Source organism: Megachile rotundata, chromosome 1 (assembly GCF_050947335.1).
Source record: "Megachile rotundata isolate GNS110a chromosome 1, iyMegRotu1, whole genome shotgun sequence".
Lineage (NCBI taxonomy): Eukaryota > Metazoa > Arthropoda > Insecta > Hymenoptera > Megachilidae > Megachile > Megachile rotundata.
The window spans coordinates 9189394-9214114 of NC_134983.1; the positions used below are offsets into that span (position 1 = coordinate 9189394).

A 24721-nucleotide genomic window follows, 5' to 3' on the forward strand; every position below is an offset into this window, starting at 1 on the left:
TTGCAATTACAGTGCGTCGAAGTCAACGCACGTTGAAATTGCGACGCGTTGAAATCACTGCACGTTAAAATTACAGTGTACTGAAACTGCGGTGCGTTGAAATTTCGACGCGTTGAAATTGCCGCATATTGAAATATCAGCACGTTGTAATTACAGTGCGTCGAAGTCAACGCACGTTGAAATTGCGACGCGTTGAAATCACTGCACGTTAAAATTACAGTGTACTGAAACTGCGGTGCGTTGAAATTTCGACGCGTTGAAATTGCCGCATATTGAAATATCAGCACGTTGTAATTACAGTGCGTCGAAGTCAACGCACGTTGAAATTACGGTGCGTTATAATCACCGCACGTTAAAATTACAGTGCGTTAAATTACAACATTTCGAAACTATAATACGTCGAAATTAAAATGCATTGAAACTACAATGCGTTATGATTATAAGGTTCATAAAAAAGAATTCTCCCTCATTTTTTATAAACATAACTCAAATGTACAAGTTTATTTCATCCTGAAACTACTACGATATATTACAATATACCTCGCGAATGTCGTACACCAGCGTCGCAAACATTGTAAGTAAAATTCGTGTACGGTTTAAGAAATATACAATTCACGCGAGTTAATTTCTCTTATCCTAAAAAAACGTCGTCGTACTTCACAAGTGTACCGGCGTTTGGCACGAGTTATTCGATCTTACTTTATAGCACCATTTGTCGACTTCATTGCACAATTTTATCCAGTTCCTTCGTGAGCCTGCAATCGATACTTTCAAAGTGCACGTAACTTCGACACACACATAGTCCCTTATCCATCAGATTTCCACGAATTCCTTCATTTTGATTGAAATTCCATTGCCTGATGCGAAGCTACTTAGCCTCGAAAGGAATGAGTAAGTCGCAATTAAAAAATTAGTTGTACTCTATCTTTGATTGACGTTCATAATCCATTTCGTGTATGCTGTTTCAAACAGTTTTGGAATTTTTATATCCCTCGAAGAACATTTCCCTATTGGCACTTGAAACGAATTTAATCTCATATCACATTCAATGCAGGTCAAACAGTCTTCCAATACAAGTGTCACATTGTTCGATTGGTAACAAATAATCTAACTTCCTAATTCAGACCCGAACGTAACAGTTTGCGTTTTAGGTCCTGGATCCGAGGGTACTCGGATGATACAGCGTTGTATCAGCTCCCCATTCGTATGGTCCTTCATGGGGTCCCAGAGAGACCATAGTACCTGGTCCCAGTGTCGTATGCGATGTGGCGCTGACCATTCCTGGACCGGAAGAGACGTAACTCAATGGTGGACGTGGCTGGTCACGCAATCGTGCGTGTTTTACTTGTCGTTTGTACCTGGAAGAAAGAGGAACTCTATAATTCTGCTTTTGAAAATTAATTGACGAAGAAAGAAGTTAACCTCACTTCGTAAAAAACTCTAAAAACTTTTGTAGCCAGGATTCACTTATTGTTCATAAAAGACTATATGATGGAAATAGAGATTAGACACGTACTTAGCATGCATACAACATAGTGTACAACTGGAGACTATAGTAGCAATGCCCACAAGGGCAGCGATAGCCAGCACCCACATCTGCGTCATGGATGCGTCAGCCCTAGCCACCAAGGCCGCGCAGTGTTGCACCTTCTCCACATTGTAAGCTCTGTAAACCCTCTTCAACTCCTCGTTCTTCGGGTCCGTCAGCAGCGCCTTCATCTCGTCCAGGTCGTACGCCTCCTTCCCCACCATTTGGAAGCACGAGCTGGTTGACGAGAAGTCCAGCGAGTTGTCATCCTTGGAATAAAACTGGGTGTCGTAGACATTAACACTGATGGGGAGAGACAGTGCCTGCTGCACGGCTCTCTCAAAGTCTTCTAACGTTTTTCTGACTTCTACCGGCGGCTTAGAGAACACGAACTTCAGCATGTCCCTGTCGCGAAGGAGAAATATCCTCAGGGTGATATTCGTCTCTCTGCCAGGTACTACAGAATTGTTCGCCGAGATGATGATCTCCATGTAACCGTCGGCGTAGGACGACATTGATCCAGTCGTCCTCAGTTCACCAGTTTGTGGATTCAGTGTTAGATGCGAGGGAATCTCCCGCTTGGACATAGACGGGTCGACCAGGGACACGAAGGACGCTTTGCCCATGCTGTAATCTATAGGCAGAGCGTCGGAGTCTGCATCGAAGGCCTCCAACGTGATCAAACTAGTATCGATGGGCACATTCAGTCGGACACCCAAAGTGATGTTCTGCTTCTTGAACATGGGTCTATTATCGTCGATGTCGAGGACCCTGATAAGAACTTGTCGTTCAGAAGGATCTTGCCGGTTGTACGGCTTTGGAACTACGTCGGACTTCTTAGTGGAGTACGGGAAACACTTCACGGTAAGCAAATGACGGTCGGAAGACTCCCGATCCAGGCGACCATTCGACTTAATCACTGCCGAATTATTGCTCAATCTTTCTACCACGAACAGACTGGCCTCGTTACCGTAAACGATCGCATAATCAATCATCCCGTTTTCACCGATGTCCTCATCGATCGCGTCGATCACTCCGACTTTGGTACCCACGGGCTCTTCCTCAATGATGGATAGCTCCACAGGTGGACTGTCGAGATTTCTTTTAAAATGAGGCTTGTGGTCGTCGATGTCGTTCACGACCACTTGAAGCACCCTGGTCGCCTGCTGAGGAGGACTTCCTAGATCTTGAGCTACCAGTATCAACGTATAGCTGTCCTTCGCTTCTCGGTCCAGCAACTTTCTGGTAGTGATCAAACCCGTCTCGCTGTTTATTCTGAACGCGCTGGAGTCCTTGCCGAAATCACCGTCTTCCAGGAACTTGAAGGTGATCTTCCCGTCTGGTAAGTTAGGATCGTCAGGATCGGAAGCGACCACTTGGAACACCGGGCTACCAATCGTGGAATTTTCTGCTATGTGGGCTACTTCTTCGAGGGTGGGTCTGATGAACAGAGGAACGCCGTCGTTGCTCACCACGTCGCCTATGTAAAGTGTCAGTATCACGTCTGAGTATAATTCTGGCTCTCCGCCATCTTGGGCTCTGATTCTCATCATGTACGGCTCCGTCCTGCCTTTGCCTGTCAGCGCTCGGGCGGAATAGATCTCTCCCGTTGTGTGGTTTATTTTAAACAATCCTATAAATTTACATACAATTATAGCTATTTTTACATAAGGTATTACATAAAGCATACATAAGATTTTAATTAGGTTTACATAAAGTTTCGCGTGAACTTTATATGAAGTTTTTTATAAAGTTTATATGAAGTTACATGTTTATACTACACATATGGATGAAGTTGTAGAATAAAGTGTTTACGACTGTAACATAGTAAATGTACCATTAGCTTCGCCTTCGTCAATGATTTCGTAACTGATCACACCACCCTTGCCTTCGTCTGGGTCAGTAGCGGTGATGTTCACCACACTGACACCAGATGCCGCGTTTTCGGGTATCACGGCTGTGTACAATTCTTGATCGAAGACCGGAGCATTATCGTTGACATCTAAAACGTCCACGGTTACCAAAGCTCTGGTGCTCCTCTGCTCTGCTCCACCTTGAGGCATGTCCGAGGCTACGACGTAGAAGCGGAGGACCGATTGTCTTTCTCTGTCAAGCGTTGTGTTGGCAGCGATCTGCAAATTAAAATATTAAGAATTAAAATTCGTGTTGACTGTACAGACACTTTCTGAACCATCAGTGTGAAAATTTATTACAAAATGTAGAATGTTTAAGACGATTTTAACTATTCATTTGATGACTCGTTGAATAGAAGAATTGTAGTACTTGCTTACCTGAATGTTCCCAGTTATAGGATCCACCTCGAACATGTTAGCATTCTCTCCAATCAGAGAGTATCTAACTTCGCCGTACCCTCGTCTGACTTCCTGTTCTGTGTTGGAGCTGTCCATATCCGTGGCTTTAACGTTTAACACAATTTTCGAAGGTTTCGCCGATTCCAAAACAGAGATCTTGTAGTCTTTCTGAGTGAAGACTGGACTATTGTCGTTCGTGTCTTGAACCTCGACGATTATGTTGGCTTCAGACATTTTTCTTGTTATCTCGTAGTCCCTTGCCAGAGCTCGTACTTTGAATCGAATGAACTGCAAGCGATAAACATTTCTGATATAACTTTAACCTATATGTGCATAAATAATTATTTTATAATCTCAGCCTATATTTTTAAAAATATCTTACAATTTTAGTATAAATAATTAAGTTTCATTTTACTAAGACTTCGAGCAAACACCTTTTCACACAAAATATTTATAAACTCTCAAGAATTTTCCTAAAAAGAATACCTTTTGATTAAGAATTTCGTAATCCAATCTCCTGCTCAAAACAACGTTCCCGCTCTGCACTCCCACATTCACGTATCCTTCGTCATCATCTTCCCTCACCAGCTCGAACCTCTGAACAGCATAACCAGTGGTAGGTTCCTTCGCCGACAACATCAGCAAAGTAGTTCCAAGTGGTTGCTCTTCTGGCACAGAAATCCTGATAGTAGGATTATTCGGTGACCATCCAGGGTTCGTGAAGGTCGGATTGTCATCGCTGTACGCTTGAATGTAAACCGTCACTTCAACCTTCGTAACTTGCTTTTCTTTATCAACGACGGCGTTCAAGTCCTCCACTTGAACTGTTAGTCTGATCACAGCAGCCACTTGATAATCCAACATACGGTTCACTGTTATGAGGCCTGTCGTCGAATTTATGCGAAACGCCGATTTATAGTCGTATGATGCGGTGTTCTTCAAGGCAACTCCTGTTTTGTCGACGGCTTTTATTGGTTCTACTAATGAGTATTCTAAGTAGGCGTCGGAATCTGGATCTGTTGCGGTTACTTTGAGAACTGGTTCACCTAAAAGTAAATTGTTATTAATTATTATTTCTTGTTAATATGATTGTTGTGTGGAAATGTACATGTTATATGTAAATTAAAAGAATAATCTCCACGAGTAAAAACAGTGATGATTAGAATAAAGTCAGCGAAAAGGAATTTTGTAGAAAATTTGATACATACCAATGGCTGCTCTTTCCGATACGTAAACGAGGTACGTCGACTCGTTGAACATCGGTGGTTTATTGTTCACGTCTATCATGTTCACTGTGACGGTTGTGGTGGCGGTTTCCCTGACGGGTGTTCCAGAATCGATGGCGTAAACTATCACTTCGTATTTGTCGCCGCCTGATTCCAGATCCAGACGGGCGTCTGGGGAAACTGTGATGACGCCAGAACTAAAAGGATGATGAACTATTAAACTTCAGTTAAAAGTTAAACCATAGTAATTATTGTGAACCTTGAAACTATGATATTGCAACATGAAAGATTAGTCTAAAACTATAAAACGATAGATCATTTTAATAATTTGCTGAACACTCTGCACTATTGGAGAAAGTTTGTTCATGCACTCATTGAGATTAGTTACAGAATTTATCAGCAAATTCAGAATAATTTACGACACAAATGTCTTAAAGTTTAAGAATTACCTGGAGTCTATGACAAAATTATCCTTAGCACCGGAAGCAATATGATACTGCAATAAATTGTCTCTTCCATCGGGGTCGTTCGCGACGACCCTGATGACTTCCGTCCCAGGTGAGGCGTTCTCCAGCAACCTAGCCCGATAGGTGCTAGGTCCGGGCAAGTTGGATTTGTAATTTCCCCGGAAAATGGGTTTCTGGTTCCCCGGAACTCCCACCCTGACCGAAAGTTTTGCGTCGGTATATAACGGAGGTGTTCCAGCGTCTGTAGCTCGAATCACCAGTTCATATATTCCCCTCTCTGTGTCATCGGAACGCACTGGTTTCGCTATAGTCACTTCTCCAGTTTCAGCGTTCATCTACAAACGAAATTACTATTAAACCTAATTGAATTACTACTAATTACTTAAACCTGATAATTACTATTTAACCTGATACAGTTGTAAATAACTGTATCAATGAAATATCTCTAACTTTAAATTGAATATTATATTTGATAGTGGAATACTTTGTACACTGTAGAACTACCTTGTAACTCTATAAGTCACATGTATAACAAAACTTATTCATTTTAATTAGAATAAAATTTATTCATTTACATCACATAGAATGAAACATGTTCTATCTACCTTGAAGACATCATTCGTCATGCTGTTATGTGAACTAATAGAGTACGTCACTTTCCCATTTCCTTGCATCGGGCCATCGACATCGGTCGCCCTGACGAACACCTGTGGATCAAAGCTCGTAGCTCCTTCTCGAATCGTTCTTGAATATTCATTCTGCTCGAAGATGGGTTTATTATCGTTAACATCCTCCAGTTCTATCAAGATGTTCACAGTGGATACTCTTCCGCCGCCATCTATTGCTTCCATCGTCAACGAGTACGACCTCTGGGTCTCGTAGTCCAACGCCTTCGCCACGATAATTCCACCGGTTTTGAAATCAGTGACGAATTTATCCGAACCGAAACCTCGCAGAACGTACGTCAACTCGCCGTAGGATCCACTGTCGTAATCTTTAGCGTAAACGTCGGCGAAACGTGTTCCTATCTCGGCATCTTCCGGTACGGAGAGTTTGTAGATCGATTGAGAGAATTCTGGGCTGTGGTCGTTCGCGTCCATGAGGTTTATGTGAACTCTGCTCGTGGCTACCTAAATACGGCGTACCGTATTAGCATCTCCATTAGCATTCTTATAACATCCTCATTGGCATCCACATAGCACCCTCATTAGCATTCCCACATCACCCATTTATGCCTTACTTTCATAAATTAAAAAGAATTCATACCACTTCATCCGCAACAAGTGCAGCAACTTCAAACTCGAGTTCTCTCTTAGCAGGATCAGGCACGTCGTAGTCCAACACGTTGACATCCTTAGCCTTCACAACCACTGGTACTCGACCCTGAGCATTTTCAGGATTCACTGTGAAGGCTTTGCTAATTCCGGGATATTCGGGTACATCTCTCAAAGTTAGAGTAAACTTTGCGTTATCACCGACGTCTCCGTCGCTCACGATCATGTTTAGACCTGCCGATCAAATATCAATAAATCTGGATGAATCTGTCTGATGTTAGATCTTGATGAATCTATCAAATGATAGATTTGGATCAACTTATCAGGTGTTACATGTGGATCAACCTATCAAATGTTACATGTGGATCAACCTGTCAAATGTTACATCTGGATTAAACTATCGGATGTTATATCTAGATCTACCTATCAAATGTTAGATCTGGATCAACCTATCAGATGTTACATGTGGATCTACCTATCAGATTGTTAGATCTAGATCACTTTGTCTGATGATAGATCTGGATCAACCTATCAGGTGTTACATGTGGATCAACCTATTAGATGTTACATGTGGATCTACCTATCAGATTGTTAGATCTGGATCACTCTGTCTGATGTTATATATGGATCAACCTATCAGATGTTACATGTAGATCAACCTGTCAAATGTTACATCTGGATCAAACTATCGGATTTTATATCTCGGTCTACCTATCAAATGTTAGATCTGGATCAACCTATCAGATGTTACATGTGGATCAACCTATCAGATGTTACATGTAGATCTACCTATCAGATTGTTAGATCTGGATCAATCTATCACATGTTACATGTGAATCACCCTATCAGATGTTAGATCTGGCTTAATCTGTCAAATGTCAGATCAGGATCACCCTATCAGATGTTAGATCTAGATCAATCTATTAAATGTTACAGCTGTATCAACCTATCAGATATTAAATCTGATCACCAAAACCATTCCTAACATCCACTCACCTGGCAAGGGTGTCTCTTTCCCAATATCTTCCGAAATCGATATATTAAAGTAGTTCTCGTTGAAGACAGGCATAAGATCATCCACATCAGTGACGATGATCGTCACAATAGACGTTGCAGTATCAGCCGGTATCTCGTTATTGATCAACTCAGTCGCTTTCACTTGAAACGTATAAATCCCACCGTTCTGCAGTATTCTAGGATCTTCTCTATCGAGGGAGACATTGGTGGTGACAAGTTTGCCAATAGTAACGTCACCTTCTCGCGTCTGCTCCAAATCAAAGTGTCCAGACTCTTCGTCCTCCAACGTCAGCAACAAATTTCTAGGTTCTCCCGTGTCACCGTCGCGTGCTCGGACTGTCAGGATCGTGTGACTAGCTGGCGTGTTCTCTGGAAGCGCTGCGTTGTACGGCGCGTTCAGGAACACGGGTGGCTGATCCTGAAAACGATTTAGTTTACAACTGAATTCATTTTCTGAGGTCTTCGAATGTGCTCCCGAGAATGAAAGTACGAGCAATGATAACTGTGCTTTATCGTTTTCCATTTATTTGATGGCAGTGTAGAGCTCTGTGAAATCGATGAGTGAGTGCGCAGTCAAGGATAAATGTCATTTTCATAGGTATTATATAAGGTCGTTTTCATTTGACTGATAAGTGGGAAATGGCTACGCAGTTGTCGATTTTTTATGAACTTTTTGATATTTAGAAATTTTTAGATGGGTTAGGTATGGACCTTATGGAAGGAAGTGACCATTGGAGACATGAAAGGAGGTGATTCATGGATGTAGGGTTTAGGGATTTGGGGACCTAGCAATTTGGAGACGATGGGAATTGGGGATCCAGATATATGAGGACCTAGCAATTTGGGAACGTTGGAATTTGGAGATTTAGAAATTTGGGGACGATGGGATTTGGGGACCTTGCAATTCGGGAACGATGGAATTTGGGGACCTAGCAATTTGGGGGCGCTGGAATTTGGAGATTTAAAAATTTGGGGATCTTAGGATTTGGGGACCTAGAAATTTGGGGCGCTAGAATTTCGGGACCTAGAAATTTGGGAACGTTGGGATTTGGGGACCTAGCAATTTGGGGGCGCTGGAATTTGGAGATTTAAAAATTTGGGGACCTTGGGATTTGGGGACCTAGAAATTTGGGGGCGCTAGAATTTGGGGACCTAGAAATTTGGGAACGTTGGGATTTGGGGACCTAGAAATTTGGGGGCGCTAGAATTTGGGGACCTAGAAATTTGGGAACGTTGGGATTTGGGAACCTAGAAATTTGGGGACGATGGGATTTGGGGACCTAGCAATTTGGGGGCGCTGGAATTTGGAGATTTAAAAATTTCGAGACCTTGGGATTTGGGAACCTAGAAATTTGCGGACGCTAAAATTTTGGGACCTGGAAATTTGGAAACGTTGGGATTTGGGAACTTAGAAATTTGCGGACGCTAAAATTTTGGGACCTGGAAATTTGGAAACGTTGGGATTTGGGAACTTAGAAATTTGGGGGCGCTAGAATTTGGGGACCTAGAAATTTGGAAAGGTTGGGATTTAGGAATCTAGAAATTTGGGGGCGCTAGAATTTAGGGACCTAGAAATTTGGGAACTTAGAAATTTGGAGACGATGAAATTTTGCGACCTTGAAATTTCTTCACCATTGAGATTTGGGGATTTAGTGTCACAGGAATCTAGGACCAGTGGAATATGGTAACATAGGGTCAGAAATTCAATAACTCAGGAATTCGACAATCTTGAAATTCCCAAATATAAAAACTTGAAAACTTATCTCTATAAAAATCCAGAAATTCCCTAACTTTAGAATTTATGAATTTTTTACATCAAAAATTTTGAAACTCCGGAATTGTCAAATTTACATACTAATCTATATCCTACATCCCTAATCTCAGTACATTATTGCTCACATCCTCCTTTCTAATTACTCTGCTCAAATGTTCCATCCAATCAACTATTTTGCGTTTCACTTGAAAGAAATAACTACCAAGTGGTTCAGCTAATTATGCCTTAACATTACATTAACGTCAATTTGATAGAATATACTTAATTTAGTGAAAGTTATCTCGTAAATCAATTACAGGTATATCTACATAATTTCGAAACCGAGTCAGTAGGTAACCGTCTTCCTGGTTTTGAAACGATTTTGTTCATCAATGCAGGATGTTCAGACTGGATGTACAGTTATACCGCGGTTACGGTCGGGACCCACTTACCTGGACATCGAGAACGTCGACGGCTACTGTTGCTCTAGCTTGTAATCTCTTCGACGCGTTACTAGCACCGTCCACGGCTAAGAGATTGATCAGGTATGAATTTCTCCTTTCGTAGTCCAAAGGTTTCATCAGAACGATTTGCACGGAGTAGTTGCCCTCTGCTAACTGGACAAACGATAGACACACGTGAAACACATGTGAGGTAATGAGTTGCATTGACCGGATCGAGGTACATGAAGAAATCGTAGAATTTCTACGGTTGGAAAACGATAAACGTGGAACTGCAATGGGAAATGAATGGACGGAGAGAGCGTTTCAGTCGAAGGAATTTGATATTGAAAAGATGATATGTAGAAACATATGTGTATGCAGTGACTGCTCGAATTATCCGCTGGTTGATAGTGGAACAACAATGCAACTGATATACTTTGCAGATAAAGAATCTTTCATTAAAGGTTCGTTACATGTGTTGCAATGAGTTCATTGTACTGTTGGAAAAGTTCATTCAAGATTGAATGTTTTTATGATAATGTTGCTTATGATTATATTTATAAGGCGTGATATAAACATCTTAGGGTATTTTCATGAAATACTGAGTTATTCAGAGTATTTAACATTGTATGTGTCTAAATATGTATGTGTGTGTCTAACAGTCTGTGTCTAAATATGTTATATATGTATCTAACTTACTATGTGTCTAGATATGTTATGTATGCATCTAACATTCTATGTGTCTAAATATGTTATGTGTGCATCTAACATCCTATGTGTCTACATTCCACATATGTCTGTATCTAACACTAGATGCATGCATGTAACGCTCTATGTATAAATACATTAAAAACTAACCAAATTCCCATTTTCCACTACACATTTTACTAATTAAACTTATAATTGGAATATATAAATTAGAATACATAATATATGATTCCTTCAATCTTTCAGAATAATTTGACCACTTCCCACACTTGACGTATAAGCTTACTCTAAAGAAAATATTACAAAGCTCAAAGAAAATAATCTGCCTTAAACTCAAACTATACCATAATAAATTTGCAGGTAAAATGATTACACTGAATATTTCTTGAAACCAGATGATGAGGATACCTTTTCCGTAGAAATATTGAAAACTTCACAGACATCGTCGTCTCGGGATGCAGGAACGCATTCCACATGAACATCCGCGTTTACGCCGCCATCACGATCCGTGATCGTGATCGTACCAGGAGGAATCAGTAGACCACCCACGAGTGCACTTTCAGGGACCCTAGCCGCGTATGGTCTGCCATGATACACTGGCGGATTATCGTTCTCATCCAGCACTGCTACCTCCCGTCGAAGGGACACCGTGTTAGGCTCCGATCCTGCGACTCCTTCGTCTGCAAAATCATTCATGTATTCATATATCCTTCTGTTCTAATCATTCATGTATTCGTATATCTTTCTATTCAAATCATTTATACATTAGTATGTCTTCCGCTATTCATAAATTCATGTCCTCTTCGTCTATGAAATTATTCATAATTTTCTGTCTTTTGTCTACAAAATTATTCGTACATAGCTCAGAAAAATTCACTTTGCAAGTTTTATACATAATAAAAATTCGTGAATTATTATGTAAGTTTGTGGATTGTTATACAAGTTCGGGAATTGTTATACACGTTTATAAATTAGTATAAGAACTTATACTGGCATCATAAATAAACTTTAAGTATATCAAAGCTTGAGAACTTGAATTTGTGTATTACTCAATTGACACCATGACAAATGTCTCTAACAGATATCTTTTAAAGATGACTAATGAAGATGTCCAACTTTAATTTATTAACAGGTCCAAATTAACCTAACCATTTATAAAGTACTAAGAATTTGTCAAAGATGTATATGAAATAAAACGGTAATAATACACGTAAGAAACTCGATCAGAATGATAATGACATAACTGACTCGTCACAATTCCATAGACGTATCATGTCACTAGTGACCTACATATCGTTGAATATTCATCGATATTCCATGGTGGTAGCGTAACGGGATACCAATAAAAGCTGTTAGTATACTTAGTTACCCGTTATGCTGATGATCACTTCGATCAAGTCCTGTGTCTCCCTGTCTAGCGCCTTTCTCAGCACCACGACACCAGTGTCTCGGTTCACGGTGAAGTATTCTCCGCTGATGGAATAATGCAATTTAGATCCTTCAGGATCCTCTCCTTGGAGAGTATAGACAGGTGCTCCCGGTGGCGTGCCTTCTGACACGGCCAATCTGGCCATATCGCCACCTTGCACGAAATGCGGTGCTCGGTTGATCACTTGACCCCATGACGAAGACCACGTGGAGAGTGCGAGCAGCAAAATCGTCCACATCGTCACCTGTCATTTATGGAGACGATAAATACGTTTTATGAAGGGTATATGCTGAAGTGAGATTTTTAGTGATAGTAAGTAATTGATAGTAGTTACATTTGTAGATGTAGGGTTAGGTACAGTAAGGGTAACATTGATTAGGTCCAAGATCCCCAATTGTTCAGGTTCCAAATTATAAAACTTCCAAAATTCCTAAATTCTCAAAATTTCTAAAATTCCTAAATTCACAAAATTCCAAAAATTCTCAAAATTCCTAAATTCTCAAAATTCCAAAAATTCCCAAAATTTCTAAATTCTCAAAACTCCCAAAATTCCCAAAATTCCCAAATTCCCAATACTACTAAAAATTATTATAATTATACTACAAGAAATACTACTAAATACTACTACGTTATTATAACCGTGTTCAACATTATTTTCTTATCGAATTATAAATGTAATTAATACAATAATTAATTGAACAGTCTAAAGTTGTCCTTAATTTTACAAGCAATGAAAGATAAAAGTAATGAATAGTTTCAGTATGAAATATGCACAGAAACTTTCATTTGAGTAAACAGCGATAAAAACACTTAAGAAAAGGTTTTACGGATAAAAACGACGATCTCTGTTGCGTGACCAGAAAACACTTCCTATATCATAGCTCGTCACGATTCCATTCACTTCCGGCCATAAAAAGACTGTAACTTTTAACAAAGAATCATTTAACAATTTTACTGATATTTGGGGTCTCCAAATCTGAATTTAACAATTTTTTAATTCTCAAATTTTAGGTTTTCAAATTTTTGAAATTAAGAGTTTCCAAATTTGCAGAATTTCAAAATTATGATTTTGTAAATTCTCACATTTTCTCAAGTTCCCAAGCTCCCAAATACCCTAGTTCCAAAATTCCCAAAATTTTTAATTCCCTAGCTTCTGAATTACCAAATTCCCAAATTTCCAAGTTTCGAGCTTCCAAGCAATTCCCTAGTTTCCAAATTTCCAAGATCCTAAATTCCCCAGTTGCCAAATTATCAAATCCCCAAATTTTCTAGTTCCAAATTCCCAAGCTCCCAAATTCCCAAGCTCCCAAATTCCCAAGCTACGAAATTCTTAAGCTCCCAAATTCCCAAGCTCTTAAATTCCCAAGCTCCCAAATTCCTAAGCTCCGAAATTCTCAAGCTCCCAAATTCCCAAGCTTCCAAATTTCCAAGCTCCGAAATTCTCAAGCTCCCAAATTCTCAAGCTCCCAAATTCCCAAGCTTCCAAATTCTCAAGCTCCGAAACTCTCAAGCTCCCAAATTCCCAAGATCCCAAATTCTCAAGCTCTCAAATTCCCAACCTCCGAAATTCTCAAGCTCCCAAATTCTCAAGCTCCCAAATTCCCAAGCTTCCAAATTTCCAAGCTCCGAAATTCTCAAGCTCCCAAATTCTCAAGCTCCCAAATTCCCAAACTTCCAAATTCCCAAGCTCCCAAATTCCTAAGCTCCCAAATTCCCAAGCTCCCAAATTTCCAAAATTCCAAATTCCCTAGTTTCCAAAGTATCAAATCCCCAAATTCCAAAGCTCCCAAATTCTCTCCAATTCCCAAATTCCCAAATTTCCAAATCTCCAAATCTCCAACTTCGAAAACTTGCCACCCTCCAACCCCAAATTCTAAAATTCCCAAACCTCGGTATCGCAAAATTCCTAAACCGTAAAACTAGAAGTCTGCAAACATGTCTTCAGCTACCATTGCCCACGTGCCCACCGTTGCCCCCAAGCTCCGCGCCGGGCGACTTATTTGACCAGCGGCGGTCATCGGCGATCAAGTAAGCAAAAAAGGAAAGTGAACGATAGGCGAGTCGAAGAGGCGTTTAAAACGAGCGTTCAAGAGGCACGTCGAGGAATGGAGGTTCGCTAACGGCGAAAAAACGCGACGAACGCAGACCGCAGACGAGTGGGCACGTAGGAAATAGCTAAACCGTGCGGAGGATGCAACGATCCTTGGAAGCCACCGGTTTCCACCCATATAAAACAACTCTCTACCGAGTCCGCGTTCTTTCTCGATACCGAAGAAAAATACCTCGAGGGGAACCAACAGCCACCGTGTACGGTGTCTGAATGACTTCTAGCGGGTAAGTGTGGTCAGTGAAAAGCCGTTAGAAATCAGATTCCATTTCAGGAGTACGCGGAACTCTAGACCCGTGATCTGTCAATTGAATTGTTCTGTTACTTGTCTACTGTTTATTGTAGTTTCTTTTAAACCACCCTTGGACGCATAGTCAAACTCTGCGATTGAAAGTCTGTTAGATTAGGTTTGACTTAGTACAACAATTTTAATTGCGGCATATGTCACTTGATTTTATATGAGATTATGTATGACAACGTGAAAATGATTTGTAGCAATGAGAAAATAATTTGTAACAATAAATACACAAGGGATGAAATATAAAATAATTGACTATACATAGAAGTCAATATCCGACTTTCAAGAAGTCTGACACAAACTGATGACATAAAAGTACCTAAGAGCAGTAGTCAACATGAAGCACAACTGAAAATAAATTTAATGTAAAATAAACTTTATTGACACGTCCCATAAAAATTGATAACTCGTTAAAAAACCCTCATTCCTATAAAGTAATTTATAAACCCTTATTCCTGTAAATAAACGTAGCCACAAATCTCGACGTGGAGTTAGTAATGTGATAAATTAACAGGAACAGAAACATATCGAAAGATCAGCATGCGTGATAGGAATTTCTATTTAGAACGCGTACTTCGAGTAAGTGAAAAATTAGAGCATATCCAGGTACTGGAACACGCGATACGCGATAAAATCTTGAAACCGTAAACCAGTTTTTCTTCCTAGTAGAGATAAAAAAGAAAATAGAAAATTTCTGAATAATTTCAAGATCAAGCTGTAGAAGTTTCACGGGCCACCGAGTCACGAATGTTGGTGTTACACAAATCTGTTACGATGTTAGGTGGTAACTTTCTAGTAGAGCCTCCAGACAGATTCCGAACAAAAGTCTTGCACAACATCATCGGCTGAAATAAACGTGCCACGAGTTTCACGCTATTCTCTTTACCTCGTAACTCTCCCTCGAGCTTTATGCAGAATCAAAGGTACTCGATCTACAGGGTGTCTCACAATTAGTGCAGGTCCCTGAAATGGGGGCTGACGTGATTCTGAATAAGATTTCCTTTTGCAAAAATGGGATTTGAAGCTTCGTTTTTGAATTATTAAGGAAAAACGCGGACCAATCAGAACGCGAGGATTACGCGCGCTCAGCCGATAGGCTCGAAGCTGCCGCTCTCGCGTCTGCCCACGTGTAATCCTCGCGCTCTGATTGGTACAGGACTCTCACTGGTACTGATTGGTACCTCTACACTAACTGTGAGACACCCTCTATATTAACCATTGCCGTCTGCGCACGCGTAATCCTCGCGCTCTGATTGGTGCAAGACTCTCATTGGTACTGATTGGTACCTACACTGTCTGTGAGGCACCCTGTATATTAACCATTGCCGTCTGCTCATGCGTAATCCTCGTGCTCAAATTGGTCCGCGTTTTTCCTCAATAATTCAAAAACGAGGCTCCCATTTTTGCAAAGGGAAATCTTATTTAGGGTCTTACACTAGTTATAAGACGCCCTGTATAATGGAAGATACTAAATTGATATACAAACATAGGGGTTGTTAAATATTTATTAACATCCTCATCGGTTATAAAATATTTATTAACAATACATGAAGTGTACCAAGTAATTGTTCAACACTGAACTGTCAGTTATATGATCAATTAATTTGAAAGAATAATTACAAAAGAATTAACTAATGTAACTTGTGCAACGTCCGTACAATGTACGGAAACTTCATACATCGATAAATGAAACAAATAAAAATAAAAACTACAGATTTCGCGAACTGCACGAAATAGAACTCGCAATAACATAGAGTGGTTCGTGATTTCTATTGCATGGTGTGCAACGCGGAAAAGCATGAAGCGTTAAAATCCGTGACGAACAGTGTACTTCCACAGTGCGAATGCTCACACGTATATAAAAGAAGCTAGCAGTATGATTAAACGGCAGATTTTACCATCATCAGGAAGAAATTCATAGATTATACGTCGATGACGCACCGCGAATAATCCATTGTATACCACAGCGTGCATAACGAAGAACAACGTACCAGTTGGCAAATCGAGGAGCTTAAAAATTCTCAACATAATTGAGTGTAAAATAATCTATTCAAGTATAATTATAAAAAATTATGAAGAAGTTATGCCTCTAATTCTCTACATCCATATATTCCTGGATTTCCAAGTCCCTAAATCCCTCCATCCTCACATCCTCATCAATAATAGTATAGTACAAACTACCAACTTAGTATACCAAATATGGAAGTATTGTTATAACCACGTCTCACGATTTTTATGAGCTATTGACCAGTAACTACACTAAATGCAATTTGCTGTTTAAATCTGATCCGGTTATATTTTAGTATATGGGACATGGTAAAGTTCCATTCATTCTTTAGACAAAAGTGGTCGTTACTTTCAATCAATTCGAAACGACAAAATTGATCTCTCTGTTGGAGGTGCAAGAGAAGCACTGTATTCATTTCTAAACATCCTTGAACGACATCGAAAATTTTGTTGCATGAATCCTAAGCAACTTGTATCTTGATTTCATATAAGTGGACCACCGGTTGACAAGCTATTAAAATGCAATTAATACGATTAGAGTATCCAGGTCGATGTTATTTCGCTATAGATACCGAAATAACGGGTCAACGTTACTTTCAACGTTCTTATCTTTAAATAGAAGTGGTAGTTACTATCAATCAGGCACGAAACGATGCTATCAAATTGAATGATGGCTCAAATCCTTACACGAGAAAGCTGCAGTTGCATTATACCTTTGGTTGCGTGAAGAGTGTGGGGATGGAGTAAGGACTTTCTGGAATAATTTTAATCACATTTTCAGAGGTTCTAGGAAAATTGTACAGATATGCAAGGACAGTGTAGGAAGACTTTCGAGGAAAAGTTAGTAGGTTTCAGGAAGATTTTAGGGACATCAAAAAAGGGTTTGAGGATTGTAGAGAAATTCTTAGTAGATTCTAAGATTTTAGGGACGTCAACAGAGGATTTTAGGATTCTAGAGAAATTCTTAGTAGGTTCTCAGAATTTATGGACATCGGCAGAGGATTTTAGGATTCTAAAGCAATTAATTAATGATTACCATTTATCAAGAAATTATTATTACAAAAGACGACAAAAATATATCATTAGGTTCTATGAGGATCCTGCAGACATTGCATGGGCGTTCAAGGATTCTCAGGAGATGGTTACAAGATTCTAGGAAGCTTCTGAGGAGATCAGAACGTTCTACGAAAATTCTGGAGGTAGTAAAGATATTCTACGAAGATTCAGGGAAATTGAAAGGACGTTCTAAAGACTCTGGAGATCGTTAGAAAGTTCCAAAAAGACTGTAGAGAGATTGTAACAAGAGATTGTAGGAAGTACGAAATCACGTACAAGTATCATTTCAAAACCTTCAGAAGTGACCTTGATACAGAAACATCATTGAACCACACCTTCACTTCATCAAATATCACAAAATATCTCAGCTACCATCAATAACATTCTATTCAATCCGAAAAGGAGCAAGTTACAAAAGTTCCATACAAAGTACTCCAACAATATAGGCACCATGTATGAACTGATAACTCAATATCATAATATGAACAATGCAACTCGTGTACACATCAGTGGCTATTATTTATAATTGAGCTATAATTAGTATACAGATTATGGAGTTATAATTAGCATGTGGAGTATAGAGTCAATATACTATTACAATTAATTATAATTAAAAGTTACAGCATTGTTCATATTCACCTACCTGAAGCAACTGCAAAAGGAACTAATCACTAAATCAGCATTGGTTAATCCCATGTCCCACGTGTCTTAGGGAGACCCCATATACGAAGCGGTCAGTCGGTTCTCAAAACCCGTCGATTTCGAAACTCTTCATGATATTTCGCACTGCAACGTCAGTCCACAGTCGTTTAACCTCTCAAGTACGTACTCAAATACGTACTATACAAGCAGACAGAAGACAACTGTACCGTTTCGTACCATGACTCTAGAGAAGTCCAACGTTTTTACCAAATTGCTGAATCTCAACTTTGCGACAACTCGAGTCATCGCACGGAAGACTACATGCAACGATTATAATCATCCAACGAGAAGACTAAGAATTCGAGAACCGAGCCCGCATCCGTTGATTTTCTGTTGGAGCACGCGAAAAGCGAACGAGTACGCGCGGTTAACTGTTCCGCGTTGATCGTACGATCAACAGCCTCGACGTCCTAGACTCGTTAATCGGCGAGAAAGGCGGCGGAACGAGGAGAGAGGCTAGAAAACCACCGACGAGGACGAGGTGTGGGGAAGAAAAAAAAACCGTTACGGAGCCCCTTCCACCGGTACCACCATTACGTTACGCGCCTGGAATCCTGACACTGTGTGACCAGGTGATGCCAGGATGAATGACTAAGAAAAGTAGCATCCTGTCACGAGCTGTGTTCGTCACTTTTATTCTGAAATTTGTTCATTTTTGTTCCGGGATTCGCTAGTCATGTCTGTTAGCGTCAACGTATTTTGGAGGGTCGTCGAGGGTAATTAGCCTGTGCTATTTTGCCTTTGAACGATTTATGATAGGGATAGGCTGCGTGAGGTCCAAGCAAAATATTGTTTATGAGAGTCCAAGTGAGGCGACAGACGATGGCTATTGACTTGGAGTCGCGTGGTCGTCGGATGTCGCAGGGCTGCTAGTTTTGTTAATTTGTGCGACTGTAGAAAAAGGCAGGCAGTTTGTTATTGCATTGCTTAGTCGAATAGGGACGTTGTTCCTTAAGGATCTGACCACAGAGTATAGAGGCAAGGATGTCTTTGGTAAGAGGACTGAGTTGAACCTCTCGGCACTTACCCCAGCATCTTAATTGGGAACAATTCGCTTTTTCAAAAATATCTAACATGTTCATCCCGAGATTTGTTCATTTTTGTTTCGAGATTCGCGAACAGGAACCTCTGTCAGTTCATATATCACGTGCTCGTATGAAATTTTTATTAACATTTGACAATCGTTTGGTTAAACGCATGATAACGCCTGGTGATATAACACGTGATTCTGATGCATGAAAATATAACGCGTGGTGATATGTAACGTGTGGCAATATATCATATGGTGGTATGACGTGTGGCAATATATCATATGGTGGTATGACGTGTGGCAATATATCATATGGTGGTATGACGTGTGGCGATTCTAACGCGTGGTGATATAACGCATAGCGATGCTAACGTGTACCAATTCTAACGCGTGGCAATATAGCGCATGGTGATATAACGCGTAACAATTCTAATGCGTGACAACATAACGCGTGGCGATTCTAACGCGTGGCGATTCTAACGCATGGTGATGCAACGCGTGACAATTCTAACATGTGGCAATATAGCGCGTGGTGATATAACGCGTAACAATTCTAATGCGTGACGACATAACGCGTGGCGATTCTAACGCGTGGTGATTTTAGCGCGTGACAATTCTAACGCGTGGCGATGTAACGCGTGGCGATGCAACGCGTGACAGTTCTAACACGTGGCAATATAGCGCGTGGTGATATAACGCGTAACAATTCTAATGCGTAACAACATAACGCGTGGCGATTCTAACGCGTGGCGATTCTAATGCATGGTGATGCAACGCGTGACAATTCTAACATGTGGCAATATAGCGCGTGGTGATATAACGCGTAACAATTCTAATGCGTGACGACATAACGCGTGGCGATTCTAACGCGTGGTGATTTTAGCGCGTGACAATTCTAACGCGTGGCGATGTAACGCGTGGCGATGCAACGCGTGACAATTCTAACACGTGGCAATATAGCGCGTGGTGATATAACGCGTAACAATTCTAATGCGTGACAACATAACGCGTGGCAATTCTAACGCGTGGTGATTCTAACGCGTGGCGATTCTAACACGTAGTGATTCTAACGCGTGGTGATATAACACGCGACAATATAACGAGTGGTAGTATAGTACACGGTGACTCTAATGCATTATAATATAACGCGTGGCAATTCTAATACGTTGCAATATAATGCATGGAGATTGTAACGCGCGGCGATATAACGCGTGGTAATAAAATATATAACCATACGTTTCAGATACTTGCCAAAGTTTGTCTTCCTCATACAACCAAAGGAAGAAACCAGACTTAGAAAACGATGTAAGAAATTTTATCGGAAAAAGTATCCGTCTTTTTTCGACTTATTAAGGAAAGTTCCATCGCGAAAGTTGAATGTTTAGAGACCTCTTTGCATGGAAATTAACCGACTAATCACCGTAGTCGTTACAAATGTTAGCTCAAGCTTTTCCTGTATCACGAACTTGACACCGGTTCCTTGAAATCGAGACTTCGATTAACGCATACTCCGGTCAGACTGGTTTCCCTCGAACTGGCAAAACGGACGATCGAAGTTCGGCAAGGTCCGCGTATTTTAACATACTGTCTCAATCCCGTTATGAATTATTTATCGACAATTTGTATCGTAGAAAAATTTCAGCGTTTTTCACCGAATACCGGCTCGTAACTTTTGAAAATCATCAATGTAGATTAACGCAAGTATCCTTTTAAATATAGCTAGGAATAAAGGTCAAGGAAATGCTAGCGAGATCCAGTCTCGTATAGAATTTCTTTACGCAATTGGCTTCTACTTCATGCTACACATTTAGATTCATAATGAACACCGTAGTCAACGAGATTGAGTCTACACGAATTTAAGATTCATCGTGACACGTGCTTTGGAATGAAAACACAGGAAATTGATAGTTGAATGCCAATGAAACGATACGTCAAATGAAGGAAACGAAGAATTCTTTTTAACGCCGCAGTGAAAACGAATGTGATGTCACGATTTAATTGTAATTATTTCATTCTGTAATTTGGACTTTGCTGTTTTATTTTATTGCTACTAGTTAGAATTCTAGTTTTATTTTCTTCGGTCTATGGTAGATGTTATCTTGTTTGTGCTATTGATATGAAAGGTTCAGAGGATTATCCTACAATAGGAAGTACATGGGTGAATTATGGCAGGTTTTTCTAATTCTTCTTCAGGTCCTCTTTCGCTCCATAATTTTTCAGATATATTTTGCAATAAATAGCATGCTTATTTTGCAATTATTTATTGCCACTATTATTTCACTGTGTACATCGCATGTCAACACTATCAGTTAATGAATATCTGTATAGATATTCATTATCAGATTATCGTGCTAAAAGTGTGAGTCATCTCTCAAGGGTTAATAGATTCGATGTTATACCAGACTTACAATGACCAGCTACCTTTAAGTTGAAACCAAAGAAAACTACCTCGACAGAAATTAACGTACAAAATCTTAATTTCTATAATTCAAAACAACTTAAAATTCGTCACTTTTACGAGTAAACAACATCCAGTTCCAAGTTCAAACTAAACAATAAAACATAAATTAGCATACTCTTTACTCATTCCATTAAAAACCATCATCGCCAAAAACATCTGAGCAAAAATCTTGAAAAATGCCAAACGAACCGGTTTTGTCACACAAGATAATCCCTCGAGAAAGTTAAAAACTTTTCAAACGAAATACCCTGCTGGTGAATTTACTACGGAAGGGTCTCTAAGAACTCACCTCATAAAGTCGGTCCAGTATCCTTCGCGATCACGGTTTCAACTCATCGTCACACCACGTGTATACAATTTCTTTCGATCAGCCGGTTCAAAGAACGTTCACGTATCCACTGAACCTCATGACGCACGTACACGAGCCGCAGCAACTTTCCGACTTTATCCTCTCGGTTTCATGAGTCGCCGTTTCGAAAAAGAGCCGATGTCTGCCAGCCAATGGACAGGTCTACACTGCATCCTAAGGAGGTATGCGGCCTCTGCTATGGGAGTGGAAGGAACGGAGCCAGATAGAGAGAGAAAGAGAAACACGGCTCGCTGAAGGAGAGGCTACAGTCCGTGCCCGGTAACTGCCGAGCGAAAGGGGGGCGAACCTTTTTGATTCTTTTGTACCTCGACGTGCCAGGTGAGTCTCTTTCGTGGTTCCATCATGGCTGAGATCATGCGTTGAGGTTGCGCCATGGTTCATCGGAATTTTATCGGCGACGTATTCGCTTATGCTCGTCAAAATTATTGCTCTATTTTCGGTTATGGTCACGGGCATATTCCTCAATCTATGTTGGATCAACTTCGTGTGAGTCGGTGGATATGGAATTATATTGGAATTTTCATCGACAATATAATATCTGACCACACTGGTCAAAATTATTGGTCCATTTCAGCTGAGATTATAGGCAATCCCGATTTTCGTTGGAGGTGAATTAACTTCGTGTAAATCGTACATTTATCACTGAGTCAGCAAGAATTACATTGTGTTGGGTCTTGATTTATTTATGATATATGTGTATATGCTTTGTATGTAGAATTAAACACCTACGTCTTATAAATATAAACAATGTAGCATAAATTTAATGTAACACCAAATATAATAAATGTCGTGTACAATATAGCTTGTTGTATATCCTGGAACATTTCATTTGTATTGCACATTAATTTCATAAAAATTTGTAAGGAAACAGCAGGTTCCTATATGAAATATCATTGGTACAGTAAATGGGTGCAGTAGAATCCTGCTGGAATTTGAAGGCAGTTTTTTTTGAGTACTTATAGCAGTATAATATTGTATTAATATAGTAGTATGATAGCATGACAGTATGATAGTATGATAGCATGATAGTGTGCTAGTATGATAATGCGACAGTGTGTGATAGTATGATGGTGTGACAGTGTGTGATAGTATGATAGTATGATAGCCTTGTAGCATGGCAATATAACAGTATGACAGTATAATTGTACTGCAGTATGATGTTACAATAATATGGTAGTATCATAGTACAATAACAGTACAGTAACATATTGATACAGTATAATAATAACATATGTAATTAGTAAAATCGCACAGTAGTAAAATAATAAAATTGTAAGGTAGTAGAATAATACAATAGTAATATATTAAACTAGTAACATATTAGAACAAGCAAATCAGATTTTGTCCCCAATTTTCGAGCAATCCATTTACATACAAAAATTGTCTGTAAGATAATCACATGTAAAAATCATATCCCTGTTTTTCTCATAAAATTTACCTTTAAATACAATCTCAACCTTCATGTAAACTTACATATCTATCAGTCTACGGAAATAAAATGTCCACAGAAACTTCTTCATAACAGCTGCACCCGATTAGAAAGTTCACGCTACAGAAAGAAGAAACGCGCTTTAGCAATCGTTACACCGTAATCGTCTCAGACGTATTTCAACAAGATTTGCTCTTAATGCTATCGCAGATCCGTTCCCATCGGCCGGTACGTTTGCCGTCGAAAGAAGAACACCAGAAGGCAAATGAGCACGTATCATTCGGAATTACAGTCCACTATCCATACTCCGTGTTCCGCGAGCACTTGCGTGTCGTTTTGCGTCTAATTTGTGCGTAATTTATCGTCGAGACCCGTTTTGCGGAACAAGTTTGCCGAGTAGCACGGCATGCAGTTTGAAAACACCGAGACATCCTGCCGGAAGTGGCGAACGACGCGACTTACGGAAGCCTGGCAACGTGTGCACGCCAACAGCTTCCTTGCATCTTCCTTCGGACAAACGACGATACTGTCGTTGTTTGGCGAATGGCGAGGAGGTTGTTTTTCGATGCACTTCGGTGATAACGGTGGAATGGTATTCTTGGAAACGGAGCTAATGGCTCTTTTGTGAACGCGTCTTTCGCGGTGATAAGTAAACTGCGAATACACGAAGCATTCATCTTTTAGTTTCGGAAGATTTATCGTTTACACTTGCGAAACTGGCATTCTCCCTTTCTTCTCTCAATTTTTCAAATTATTCTTAATACAATGTAATATAATGCAACTGAATTTTTATGTAATTAATGATCGATGCAATCAAACGTGTCTAACATATCAACTTTCTTTATTTGTCTCAACATTGCAGTAATAATTAATCGAGAGTGACGCAACTGTCTAGGAAATTATGGGTTAAAGGGTTAAACAGAACTGACGTTGAGTCACTTTTCACACCGAAGGCTGGTCTTTCAAGTGCAGTAAAATACAGACATGCGAGTCAATGTATATTGTATATGTTTGCTGGCGCAATTCTTTTTTAATAAAAAAAATGTCAAATATTATTTGAGAGTATTCATCTTGTTATTGTTACAGATATTTATTTTGGTAGCT

General features: G+C 39.9%; 1 protein-coding gene across 4 annotated transcripts; it reads right to left on the reverse strand.

The window, feature by feature from the left end:
- Positions 1-469: 469 nt before the first annotated feature.
- On the reverse strand, positions 470-22366 carry Cad74A (cadherin 74A). 4 transcript variants are annotated; one of them, XM_076538506.1, is made up of 15 exons: positions 18505-18714; positions 18269-18411; positions 12098-12401; positions 11137-11408; positions 10030-10194; positions 7804-8242; positions 6800-7041; positions 6139-6663; positions 5516-5868; positions 5049-5263; positions 4327-4886; positions 3820-4128; positions 3366-3660; positions 1517-3161; positions 470-1358 (listed from the first exon to the last, which is right to left on the reverse strand). In XM_076538506.1, exons 3-15 carry the CDS (start codon positions 12393-12395, stop codon positions 1148-1150), a joined length of 5529 nt encoding a protein of 1842 aa, XP_076394621.1. In that variant the 5' UTR covers positions 12396-12401; positions 18269-18411; positions 18505-18714; the 3' UTR covers positions 470-1147. The 4 variants fall into 4 exon arrangements, with proteins under 4 accessions (XP_076394621.1, XP_076394614.1, XP_003700747.2 ...); XM_076538499.1 differs by having other exon boundaries at positions 18495-18714; XM_003700699.3 differs by lacking the exons at positions 18269-18411; positions 18505-18714 and adding an exon at positions 22108-22366.
- Positions 22367-24721: the final 2355 nt, after the last annotated feature.

Excerpts from the sequence above, each read along its gene's own strand:
- Cad74A (XM_003700699.3), bottom strand. The coding sequence starts at position 12,395 with ATGTGGACGATTTTGCTGCTCGCACTCTCCACGTGGTCTTCGTCATGG. Across the intron at positions 11,409-12,097 it reads AGTGATCATCAGCATAACGG|ACGAAGGAGTCGCAGGATCG; the intron begins GTAACTAAGTAT and ends ATGATTTTGCAG. Across the intron at positions 10,195-11,136 it reads TCAATATTTCTACGGAAAAG|TTAGCAGAGGGCAACTACTC; the intron begins GTATCCTCATCA and ends TCGTTTGTCCAG.